We start from the raw sequence: 13,069 nt of genomic DNA, 5'->3' as shown, positions 1-13,069 counted from the left end.
TTACAAATGTGAAAAAATGTAGCTATACTTGGCATATTCAAGTAAGTTGCACCATGCACTACATATAGCCCAAACAGTTATTTTGAAAAGTTATAATAAAACAAAGTGAATTTATAATTATTAATCTCTACACAATATTTTGAATGTCCATATCTTCAGTCCTCTCCCATTATTACGTTTACCTTTTTCTACATTTGTTCTAGGAACTGTGTTGTTTTGTGAATTTGTTCTAAAACTTTGTCTAACATTTATAATTTATACTTTGAGTTATATTTATTGATATGGTTTTCATCATTATATCTTTGATTGATCGAACTTATCCTGTTCTACTTTGTGAGTACAAAGCAACACGAACCAACTGCAAACTATGAAAAAAACAGCAAAATAGGCAAAATGACACGACCAGAATCCAGTTTATTGTTAGCACTTTCGTATACCAAATGCTTATACTTCTTCAGACATATTTTTTACCCACATTTCTCTGTTTAAAAAGCATCACAAATTCTTCAATCAGCCCATTTAGGACTCATTATTCAATTAAAACAAATTCACTGTTGAATAACTTGTTAATATTTAAAGGTACACCTAGAAAATAAAACCATGCAACCTACTAAACATAAAATACACTGCACAGCAAAAAGTGCATTATGCAGGTGTCACTTACACAGTAATTACCATCTCCACGGTAAGCCTGAAACTTGAAATTTTGAAAACACACAGAAAAATTATTGAAATTACATTTGTAGCACTCTTCGAGAATGATCTCTAGTAATAAGGATTTTTCTCATAGAATGTGAAAATCTTAGGAATATGTTTGTAAAACGTGCTTATCCAAGTTCCCTTATAGATGGTTTAATTAAAGAAGTTAGCTATAAGAGAGAAACTGGCCATTTTAAGCCTCTCTTGTCCAATGGGTACAGTGACATGGATGAAATCCCACTTTTACCTATCTCTCCAGTAAGATATGTAGCTACCAGTAGGGAAGTAGGGAATAATTATGGCACTAGTTTCCTGATGCACTTCTCAATGGATGCCTTTAATCTGAGGAAAATTTTGGTTACCAACTGGAATTTCATGGTTGAGGACTGAATCACCATGGAAAGTTTGGGTACTGGCCCTGTGGTGACATACAAAAGAGGGGCGAATTTGAAAACTCTGAAACCCATAGCAAGCACCCTAAATCCAACTGGGGGATGCACAAATGTAGACATTGTCACTATTGCAAATATATTCATGTAGGGGCATATGTTTCTATTAGAGATAGAAAATACACTATAAAAGGCCGGTTTAATTGTGAAAACCAAGGCATAGTATATCTAGCTACCTGTCTCCAATGTTCAGCCTTTTACTTGGGCAAAACAAAACGCCCTTTTAAACAACGAATATATTATTACCAATGCCTTGGATAAATACATTATTGAGTTTCAGTCACATTCTTTTCAATTTGCAATAGTAAACCAAGTCCCCAGGAATGTTAGGGGGGGGGGGTCCTTGGAATCTCAAATTAGAAGAGTGGGAACTTATTTGGCAACTGCAGACTGATGCATATACGTATCCTGGTCTGAATGAAAAATGTTAAATCAAATGTTTATTAAAACTAAAGTCACTAGCCAGATGAGAACCTTATAAGTCAGAATATATAAGGTGTGGTTTCTTGAGATTCAATTTTTAGTATTAAAAGAGTGCTACAAATGTAATTTCAATAATTTTTCTGTGTGTTTTCAAAATTTCAAGTTTCAGGCTTACTGTGAAGATGGTAATTACTGTGTAAGTGACACCTGCATAATGCACTTTTTGCTGAGCAGTGTATTTTATGTTTAGTAGGTTGCATGGTTTTATTTTCTAGGTGTACCTTTAAATATTAACAAGTTATTCAATGGTGAATTTGTTTTAATTGAATAATGAGTCCTAAATGGGCTGATTGAAGAATTTGTGATGCTTTTTAAACAGAGAAATGTGGGTAAAAAATATGTCTGAAGAAGTATAAACATTTGCTATACGAAAGCGCTAACAATAATTCGGATTGTGGTTGTGTCAGCTTGCCTATTTTGTTGTTTCTACTTTGTGAGTACATCTGAAGTTTTTCATGCTTCAGTAATAGATTTAGTTATAGCTTCCAGTGCGACCACAAACCAGAGCAGTTTATTGTTACTTAATTTGTTGGGCTGGAGGCATTGAAAAGCTCCAACTGCTTAGATATAGCCACGTTATCTGACAACAAAATTTGAAAACAATGTTGAATTTGCAGGCAGAAATTATTCATTGGGTGTGTTTAGGAAAGCTGTAATTTTAAGAACCATGACTTTATCTAATGACTCCAAAAATACATTGCCCCTTTGGAATTTGTGCTTTTGTTTTGAGGTAGTTCATGGATTAATTCTTCATTGAATGCCACACAGAATATTTTTTACCACTATCTCATAAACTAAAAGAAACTAAAATAATAAGATGAATACATGTTATACAAACCTAGTAAATACATTTTTGCAAAACATAAGGAAATAGGGCAGCTTCTTTATTGTTTAGTAATATATCTGTCATTAGATGCTCTAAGGCATGAATTTACTGGGAAAATGTGAAGATGATGGAATAAAAAGCTGCAAATGAAAACACAAATGTAAAGTAGCTAAGGCAAGTACAACATTAGTGAAAATACACCAAATAAAATTCAAATGAACAGGAATTGTTAATAAATTTAGTAATCGGATAGAAACAAACGGCACAGTACTGAATATGGATAAATGAAAACCCATCACTAGAAAATGGAAAGTCACTGAAAATTGTAAATGTTATGGTATATGCTCCTTCAAAGGAATTCATGGGTTAACAGATAATTTATTTCTCAATCTAGTTGTGTTTAAAATTTCTTCATAGTTACTAAGGGTATGCCTACATTTATATAATTTAACTGTCTGTTTTAATGGTGGTCATTTGTTTGCTTGTTTGATTGTTTGGCTGTCTGTGAAATTGTAGCTGGGTACATGCAGAAATGTGTAGAGAAAATGTTAACAAAATTAATAAACACAGACAAAAATTTCTGTCAATTTAAAAAAGACTGTGCATCATACAAGAACATGGAGAGATACATTTCTGATAGATAATTTTAAAAAAACATCTGGAAAAAAGTTGTCAGTACTCCATATTTTTAAGTCTGATGAGATAATGCACTGTGGCAGAAAATTAATTTGATACCTTTTAATGGATCAGCATGTGTTTTAGAATTCTAGCAGGCATAATCACAAGAAAAATATATAAGTCAATAACTTAATTAAAACGTGTATAATTTTGTACAAACGGTACACACATGCACACACACGTGCGCGTGTTTGTATGATGATGGATACTGTTGAATAGTCATATTGTTGACTGAGTGAACTTGTTTGCAAATGCATCAAAAAGAATTTGTATTTAATGTTGGCGGTATGACAAGTAAGACAGGTTTTCATTACGATAAGTGCAGGCTGTGTTTTAATGTTTTAATGTTTTAATGGTGACATGTTTTAATGTTTTAATCTTTTAATGGTGAAATGTTTTAATGGTGACATGTTTTAATGTTTTAATGGTGAAATGTTTGGCTATACCAAAGGCTGCAGTGTTAGGGGTGGGAGGATGTGTCTGACTGTTTGTGGGTTATAGTTAGAATATTGGGTAGAGTAGGGGACAGATTTAGTGCCGTGCATGTGTTCTGGTGTACATAACGTGTATCTGAGTGTCTTGTTTAGTGGTGGTATTATGGAAACAGTTTTTAGTAATGTAAAATATAAGTTTAGGATTAAGGCAGGATTATGGCTAGCATTAGCACACAATAACAATGTTTTGCATCTTTCAGTCCTGTCTTGCACACAGTTGTCAGAAGCTAAGAGTACCTCTGATGGTCTAACAACTTCAAACACTGTTAAACACGTCTGACTTTTTTGTGTGTTTTAAGCTTTTTAGTCTGTTTCCATTTCCCAGTGCTGTTCCCTGGTGGATGATTTTTATGCTCTAGTGTAAGACTACAGCATAATAGCTCTACAAAGGGTAAAACTTAGGGGACTATGATTTGGTTTCCAGTCACTGCCAGTATATTATGTCACAATTCCAGAAATGGAATGTCCAGAAATTTGCCTCAAGAGGGAAGCTTGTAAGAAGAGTCTTGATATTAATGTCAAGAACACAACTTCCTGAGTTATGATCAAAAAGACCAAATCATGATTCTTTGCAGTGCACTGAGCTTTACCTACTCACATGTATTACAAAATAAGACAAAAACATATATATATATATACATATATATATAAATATATATACATATATATATAAATATAGTAGCATTAAGCATTAGCTGCTGCCACATAAAGAATGGACACCCAAAAATATCATCTGGAAGCCAGTAAGCACTTCATTCTGTCTTAACAAAGTCCTAATAAAGTGTTTACATTGATTTAATGGCTTCCCATTGTACCTCTGCTGTGGTTCTGAGCAGTATTTAGTGTGAGACTACTGCTTAATAGCTCTGAGCTGGGGTTTAATAATTTAATAATTGGCAAGCACATTTCTTATGTAAGAAAGGTGCTTAACAAGCCTGTCTTTTCGCTCATTTTGGAGTTTAAAATGTGGCAACCCATGCATTACACAACTTTTGCCCTTCTTTGACATCAAAGAGGTGCATAACAATGTTCTCTTTTTCCCAATTTCAGATGATAACTAGCATTCCCTATGTTATTATTTATTATTTTTTGACAGTAATAAGGGAGTTTAGGTATTGCAAATACATCTGTTACTGTTATAGAAAAACAGATTTCACTTAAATGTGACTTACACATGTATTTTTGCCTTTTCTGTGCTAGTAAATTTAAAATTAAAGCATTTTTAGTGGTGCATGAATAAAGCAGGTAATCTTAATGTTTGAGCGACAGGATTTATTTTCTTTTCACTCCATATTAAGGCTTCTAGTATGTACAGTTGCCTTGCATTGCAGCCTTGAAATTCTATATTCTTGTCTGAAAAAAAGCAATGAAACTGAATTCTCAGTAGTTGCAATAAACAACAAAAATCAGTCTATTATTCCCCATCTGGCTTTGCAAGAAGCAAAGTATAGTTAGTGACAGAAGAAGGACTGCTGCGATGAAACAGCATGCAAGAAAGAAGCAGAAGCTTCTTAGCAAGTATAACTAATGTAACGTGATAGGAAGTAAGCAGAGAAAAAGCTCTTATGAGCCATCATTCAAATGCAAAAGTGAGAATGAGAAGACAGGGATGCTGTTAACTTGGCAATTGCATTATTCAAAGGACTTCAATAATCAATGACTCGCCATACATGGAACTATTATCATGCATTACGTACAATTGTAAATAGCTTTTGAATGTGAAATGTGAATGAAATTGCACTTACTCTCAAGAAAGAGTCTAAGGCCCCATTTGCCATGTGTTCTATTACGATCATCATTGTATTTCCTGTTAAAAAGATAACATTGTAAGTTATAGTGCCTCATGCACAGCATTTATCCACTGTAAGTGTAATTTTAAGGAATGTGAAAAAATACTTGAAAAATAAATCTGCTGTCAGTTTTAACTTTAACAAGGAGAATAAATAATACTTATGCTCAGTTCTCAGTGGAACCATATAAATAAGGGCACTGGGTGATGAAGCAGAAAACCAATGATCCAAGTGTTTTCATAATGATTCTAGAATTTAAAACAAATCCATTTTGCAAACAGCATTATCATTCACAAAGTCTGCACCTGTCCTTAAAATCCCTGGGCACTTCCAGAAACAACCACAGAGCTTTGTAATTTGTATGAGCCGCATTTAAAATAATAAAATAGACAAAAGCATGAAAATGTAATTGGACCATTGCTGTCGTTATATTTTTTATCATTGTCATGACCAAAAATAAATACTCATATCTCTACATTTTTACAGTATACATCCTGTTTTCTATACAAATAGAATACTTTAAGTGAACAGTGCATGTTACCTCCACTGCCTGTTGCTTTGGGGGCAGGCAACTGTCTGTAGTGCTAAAACTATGCTGGATTATCTGATGCCCATAAAATGTTCCATAAAATGACACCTCCCATAGCTGTAACTTGAAACAAAAAAAAAAAAATGCATTCTCTCAAAGCTGATTCCACCCCCCAAAAAAAAATTCCTCTACTCTGAAACTGAAATAAATCACTTTGCTATGACTATAACAAGCAGATTTCTACACTTAAAATATCATACATGAAGCACTTCAGCACCTCAGACATAACTATGAAGTACCTGGATTTAAATGAATGCCGGTACTTCACTATTGTACCATCAGCATCTGCCGATCGTGCTCTCTAATCCTTTATGCATGGGACATCTGCCCCCTTTCCCCACTATAACTATGTCTCTGGTGCAGTCTATGGTTCTCATAACCTTAGTGAATTGGACAATATCGTAAAATGCCCTCATGGTGCTACTTCAGTCCACTGGAGTCCTGAGGAACCAAGGATGCTCTTAAACATACTATGGCATAAGGTTGAGGAACTGGCTCAGGATTTACTTGGCTGACACCTATGATATCCCTAACGGTTACAGCTACATATGTCATAGTATCCTTAGGAATGGTTATATCAAACAGCACACTCAGTTCTGCTATTGGGTGACAAAGTTCAAAAAGGTCAATTATAGTGTTCCCACCCATCAATAAATGATCCACAATCTGCTGGTTAGTGATCTGATAGTATATCTGACTTTGCCTCAGCCTGCTGCATTAGCATGGACGGACACAATGTCCAATATTGTAAACATTATATTTAACGATAGCTAATAACACACTCCTTTGTGCTATTACTGATATTAATTCAAACATCACCCACTGAAGTATACCATGCTACATAGGGTAAAAAATGGGTATGTACCATGGCAAAGCATGCACATTTGATATATTTATTAATCAGTCCAAAAGTTGGGTGTTGTCATTTGCATACAATCTGTGTCTCATTTGCATAGAGCTCCTCCTTAACATGTCATTGAACAGTCATCATCAAGTGTTATACATCAAATTATTTTGCCTCTAATAAGTGTGTACTGTTTTCCCTTCATAGTTTAGTACTAGGCTAACTGCCCTTGCGAGCCATTGTACGCCTAGCCAATTATCCCTTGTGAGACTCAAACCCTGCACCTTGTGTTTGTAAAGAAAACACCTTAACCATTAGGCCACCCTCCCAACCAATAGTATCCTTATCATGATACTATAATGTGGCCATGCTGACTCTTAGAATTACACACATTGTCTGTATTGTGTTACCTTTGCTTTTTTGCTCTACACAGTGCACTAAGCATTTGGCTAGGTCTAGGTCTAGGTTTACTACTCTTTATGCTACAGATTCCTTGATAACAAAATGTTCTTTCTCTGGAATAACTTATCTGCCCTCCAATATCATAGCACTAATGCCATGTAATACACACATAGTATTGACCCAAAATAAGAGACAAAGACTGCACATTGTTAAATGCCTTCATTTTGGGTAGAATTCATAAATGAATTGCAAAGTACAAAGTGGCAGTTTGCATATTTAGGGTGAAGTGGATGGTGGGGTTGAATCAGAAACACAACTTGTAATGCAGCTCAGTGAATTATGCTGCCCAGTGTGTGCTGTATGAAAATGACTGCATAAAGAAATGTATTAAATCAAACAATAAATGAAGCAGTAATGAGATGCAAATCTAGTTAAACAGTGCTAGGATTCTTAAGTCATGCTTCCACAGCTTGCACAGATCATTGCATGAGACTGTATAAATCATTGCACTGTATTTGGCACTTATTAGTTCGATCACTGAGTATAATGTCTCATTTACCATGTACTTGTCCAAATGACCACACTGCTGTAAATCATAAAAACTACACTGGCCTTCTCAAAGTCCTGTCCCTATGCTAGGTATCATACAAGTTACTGACAGCAACCTCTAGAAGCTTAGTAAGGGTGAGGAAAAGGGCGTACCTACCTCAGGCAGAAGGTGTTAGAGGGCACAATCGGGAAGTACAGTGTCTGCTTTCTTTTTTCTGTACCAGCATTTCTGAATACCAATATAAAATGGGAGTTTGCGGCATCACTCAGCACTTTGTGTGGGGTAGGTTGTAGCATGCAAATTGCTATTAATGTGGCAATCTGCTTGCTACAGGTTAAAATGATTTTGTTGCTGTTCTTCTTTGTTTCAGTAAAGAATTGGAGGAATGAGGGGGTATGTAGCTGGCTTGGACAGCCAGTATAGCTTTAGCTCTTCCAATTACAAGCTGGGGTAGGGAGGGGCCATGTACCTGGCTTAGAGTGTCAGTATTATGGAGTAGACCTTTTTTTTTCTCCTTACATGAACTGGTGAGGCAGGGTGCCAGATCAGGGAACAGCCCCAAGCACTAGCAAAGCCAGTTACACCTCTGCCTCATGTACAGAGCTGAAAAAGACCCTATCCTCTCAGATCTACTGCACACCTACTCAACAGATCTTAATAGAGCATGTTGGAGAGATCAATATGTATCCTAGAGAATATTACCTCTTTGGAATAATGTTCATCTCCACAAAAAAGCAAAGTACTTTCTGTGTCTGTTTAAACAATCAGGACAAATGGATGTGAAACCACACATTCACCCTGGTTTAGCACCCTTATCCCTTATGGACAAGGGTAACGTAAATACTCTGCTGGCTCTTTATTTGTACTAAAATTGAAAGGGCTAGAAATGTCGTTGGACTACAGGGCTAAGATTCTAAAAATCTTAATAGCTCAGTTGTCTAGTAATTACCAATGCACCTATGAAAACACATACTATATGGAACATCTCAGATTTGCATATTGGCAAAATATTTGGAGTGGCAGCACTCTGTGATCTGCAGTACTTACTTGTTCTAGCTATGGATTGTATCAGCATAGTTGTACATCATGGCAGACAACAGCCATGGAAAACATTTGGCCATGGATAATATATGATAAAATGACTGACTAGCAAATCATTGACCAAGTCTATGTAGCTCGGCGTATGTAAGGAGCCTGATAGACTCGTCACCAACATGCCAATTCTAGGGGAATGAACGATGTTCTTACTCCTGTGTAGACCAACATATATGTAGCACACATCATCCTACCTAGGGAACTATTCAGTGACTATAGCAACTATAAATATCAGCATGCCAACAGTGAAGAAAGTAGATAGAACAAAATAACAGCCACCATTTGTATGCTAGTTCTGATGAAGTCCTTGCAATATATTCTGGACAAAAGTGCTAAACTCTATTTATTCAATTAAAATATGTACTACATTTGTTTTTTAAAGTTTTTGTAAGATAACTGAGAGCTTTTCTACACATGGCACCATTCCACAGTGGTTGTGATTTTGTTCTCCCTTTCAGTGACTATCTGTGGACTTACTGAGTATACTGTAGACATCAGCCTCATTAACGGTTAATGACTGTAGACATCAGCCTCATTAACGGTTAATGATTTCCTTTACATTATGTATCTGCATGTAAACAAACATATATCATTCCCAGGAGAGCAGATGATAGATAGAGAGCCACCACTATGCATGGCTTCAATAACATCATGCAACTTACTGGGGTACGGAATTCAACAAATTGCATACATGTACCAATAAAGGTTCTGTATGGCCTCCACTTGAAGAAATATTCAGAAGGTATGGGTTACCATTAAATGAACTGTTATTTAATTTAAAATGCAAAGGGATTATCTTCAATGTGTACGCATATAAGTGCATGCATATGTGTGTGTGTGTGTTTACTTACATGTATATGTGTGTTTGTGTGTGTGTGTGTGTGTGTATGTATGTGTGCTTGAATATGTGTGTGTGTGTGTGTGTGTGTGTGTGTGTGTGTGTGTGTGTGTGTGTGTGTGTGTGTGTGTGTGTGTGTATACATGTACATTCATATAATAATGCTGGTACTAATTTTGTGTATATGTATGTGTGTGTGTGTGTGTGTGTGTGTGTGTGTGTGTTTACTTACATGTGTATGTATGTTTGTGTGTGTGTGTGTGTGTGTGTGTGTGTGTGTGTGTGTGTGTGTGTGTGTGTTTACTTACATGTGTATGTATGTTTGTGTGTGTGTGTGCAAGTGTGTGCACATGTGTGTATGTGTGTGTGTGTGTGTGTGTGTGTGTGTGTGTGTGTGTGTGTGTGTGTGTGTGTGTGTGTGTGTATGGCTGAGCAAGTCAATGTCTGCACGTTCCATACCCTCAGTGGCATCTACAGTACCTGATGAAACACTTTAATAAATAAATAATTGCCTAATGCTCCATCTATCAGTCACACACAGTGCGGCAGAGACATAACAAAAGGAGCTACAATTACAAACAGGATGTCGATAAGTATACAGCACAAGAGTCAGACAATGGTTGTGCACCCCTGCACTAACACAATGTTTCATCGACTCCACTTCTGTACAAAACATCAAGTGCATACATCTCAGATGGATTGAAACAGTCTAATCAGAGGGAATGTTTTCATCTCCTCCAATATGAAATTGTTTTTTTGGGATGGCATGTGAGATGCATCTTGTTAAGAGCATATCCAGGTGAGAAATGCACCCAGCAAGTGGCTTATGCCTTAGAATGCACCTGGGCGGGTTATTATCAGGGCATAACTTGCATCTTATCATGAGTTAATGCTTGCTTAAGGAACAAATTGCACAGGTTAATTGCATTGTTCCACCATCGGGCAATATTAAGTAATATAACCTAAAGCTTTAGGTTGGGAGAAGATGTTAAATTACACAAGAACACAGCTTTATGTTAACAGAACTGGCAACAGCATCACTATAATGAAAACATTCAAATTAAGCCACAAAATATGAATTTAATGAATCCTTATGCTCACCCACCATTATCCAAATCTCTCTGAAGTTGTTATGCTTGTCCAAGAAAATCTTTTATTTTGTGTAAGCTGATGTTAAAAATGCGATACTTGAATTCTCTGCCTTAGAGTATTATTTGAAATAGTATCATGACTGAAAGTTTGCTCTCAGCAAGAGACACATTCAGATTTTGTAATTATGAAATGAAATACAAGCAACTAATTTATCTTTCTAATCATCACAGTGGGGACTGCTAATTTAGACGTCCTCATAAACACAAGTGTAATTGTTTTCCATGCATTTTGAATTAGAGAAATAGAATTAATTGCAGTATATGAAATGTTACCCAGAGAATTCATATAATTGCTATTAATAACACACATGATTAATCTTTGTTTTTCATGTCTGATTTGTATAACATAGATTTAGATGAAGAAAAAAAGTGAATATTTACAATACAGGATGCTGGCCATGACTGCCTTTCTTTGCTGTTTGTATCAATCAGATAAACTAAATGCCATAATTATTACAGACAAATACTGTGTTATTAAGACCTGAAGTGTGCTACAGAGGATGGCTTATTGTATTCTGAAATCATTTCATGCCTTTAGAAGTAGAAAGTAAAACAAAAGCCATGTTTTGAGGTCAGATAAATGGCTCTAGAAGAGAATAAACTATGAATTAATTATACAGGAAACAGTAAGCGTCTAAGGACAGGCCAGTTGTATACCTGCTGTACTGATTTTGCCATCTATTTAATGCCAATGTGCTTACTTGCATTATTATGTTAGGGACATCTACATGTGGAGACATTAACCTTTGTAAAAAGTCCAGTAATGACGTCCATATGTGAAAAGTATCTGTTATTCTTTCTTCCTCTTCTTTTTGAGTCACAGTGCTGAAGCACAGTGCATAGGAAAATATACACAATATAAAACCTGGATAGCACATTAACCTACAGTTTATCAAAACAAACTACCAGTTCGGTGATATGTTTTAATTTATTTATTTATTTAGTTATTATTATTTTTTGCTTTATTTGTTTTAATATTTTCCAGTCTACATTGTTAACCAAACATTTTTGGTATAATCAAGTATCCACTTATTATTCCAAGATGGCTGCCGACTAGATTGGTCCCTACTCTCTGAGCTCCTCACAGATATTTAACCTTCAGTGATTTTTAAAACTTTATATCAAACTTTTTCCTCAGTTTTTTTTTCAAAAACATTTTTTAAATCTTTTTCTACGCATTTGGATTATTATTGGCTTGGAATTTCGTATCCTGGGACTTATTTTTCCTCAGAACAACTCTGATACCACAACTGTTGGGCCACCTGCTGCTTCAGGCTATTCCTGGATCCTGTTATCCTGTCAAGTGCACTTCATTCTGGGGCATGGCTACTAAATCTGACTCCATGGAGACTCAACCTACAAAGGCCAAATTTTCTTCAATGCTCTCTCCTGAAAAAGACTCCAGTTCAAAAAGATTAAGGACATCCAAACAATCTACTGAAACTTCCAAAGTAAGTAATAAAGACTTAATTGACTCAAACTTTCACTTAGAGGAATTAAAACTAGCATTAAAACCTATCCAAAGTGCCATTCAAAACTTTTCAGAACAATTTGCAGATTTTAATAAAACCTTAAAACAAATAAATGACAGAATGGACATGATAGAAAATAGAAATACAGCTTTAGAGATAAAAACTGATACTTTGGAAACTGTTCTTAAATCTAAAGATAAGATTATTTCTGATATACAAACTAAGCTGCTGGATTTGGAAGCCAGAAGTCGAAGAAATAATATCATAATCCGTGGCTTGCCAGAATCTTATGACAATAAAAATTTATTATCTGTGACTAAAGACATTTTTGAAGCACTGTTAAACTGTGAGACATCCTCAAAACCTATAATTGTTGAGAGAGCACATAGAGCTTTACGTTCTAGACAAGATTCTTCTATACCAAGGATTATCTATACCAAATTACTAAACTTTCAAGACACTTTCCAAATACTGGAGACAGCGAAAAGTAAAAAACAATTTATATGGAAATCTCACAAACTGTCATTTTCCCAAGATCTTCCATCTCAAATAAAATTAAACAGACAAAAACTTGCACCTTATTGTGCTGATTTGATAAAAAGAGGAATAAGATTTCGTATGTCTTATCCAAATACTTTGTCTTTTATAGTCAATGAAAAAAGATTTGTGTGTTCTGAACCAAAAGAAGCTAAAGACATTTTTGTTAAAA

At 35.3% G+C, this 13,069-nt stretch overlaps 1 protein-coding gene across 1 annotated transcript in view; it reads right to left on the bottom strand.

Moving 5' to 3' along the window:
- Positions 1 to 13,069, bottom strand: part of LOC122816569 (ephrin type-A receptor 7-like) — a 2,140,039-nt gene that overhangs the window by 320,001 nt on the left and 1,806,969 nt on the right. Inside the window, exon 10 of the mRNA XM_044089436.1 lies at positions 5,375 to 5,436. Coding sequence (XP_043945371.1) covers positions 5,375 to 5,436 — 62 coding nt within the window. The remainder of the gene's footprint in view (positions 1 to 5,374; positions 5,437 to 13,069) is intronic.

The sequence above is a fragment of the Protopterus annectens genome, chromosome 1.part1 (genome assembly GCF_019279795.1).
Source record: "Protopterus annectens isolate FY-2018-M chromosome 1.part1, PAN1.0, whole genome shotgun sequence".
NCBI classification, from domain to species: Eukaryota; Metazoa; Chordata; order Ceratodontiformes; family Protopteridae; genus Protopterus; species Protopterus annectens.
Note: the sequence above shows the minus strand (reverse complement) of the source record. Positions and strands in the feature narration are given on the sequence as shown.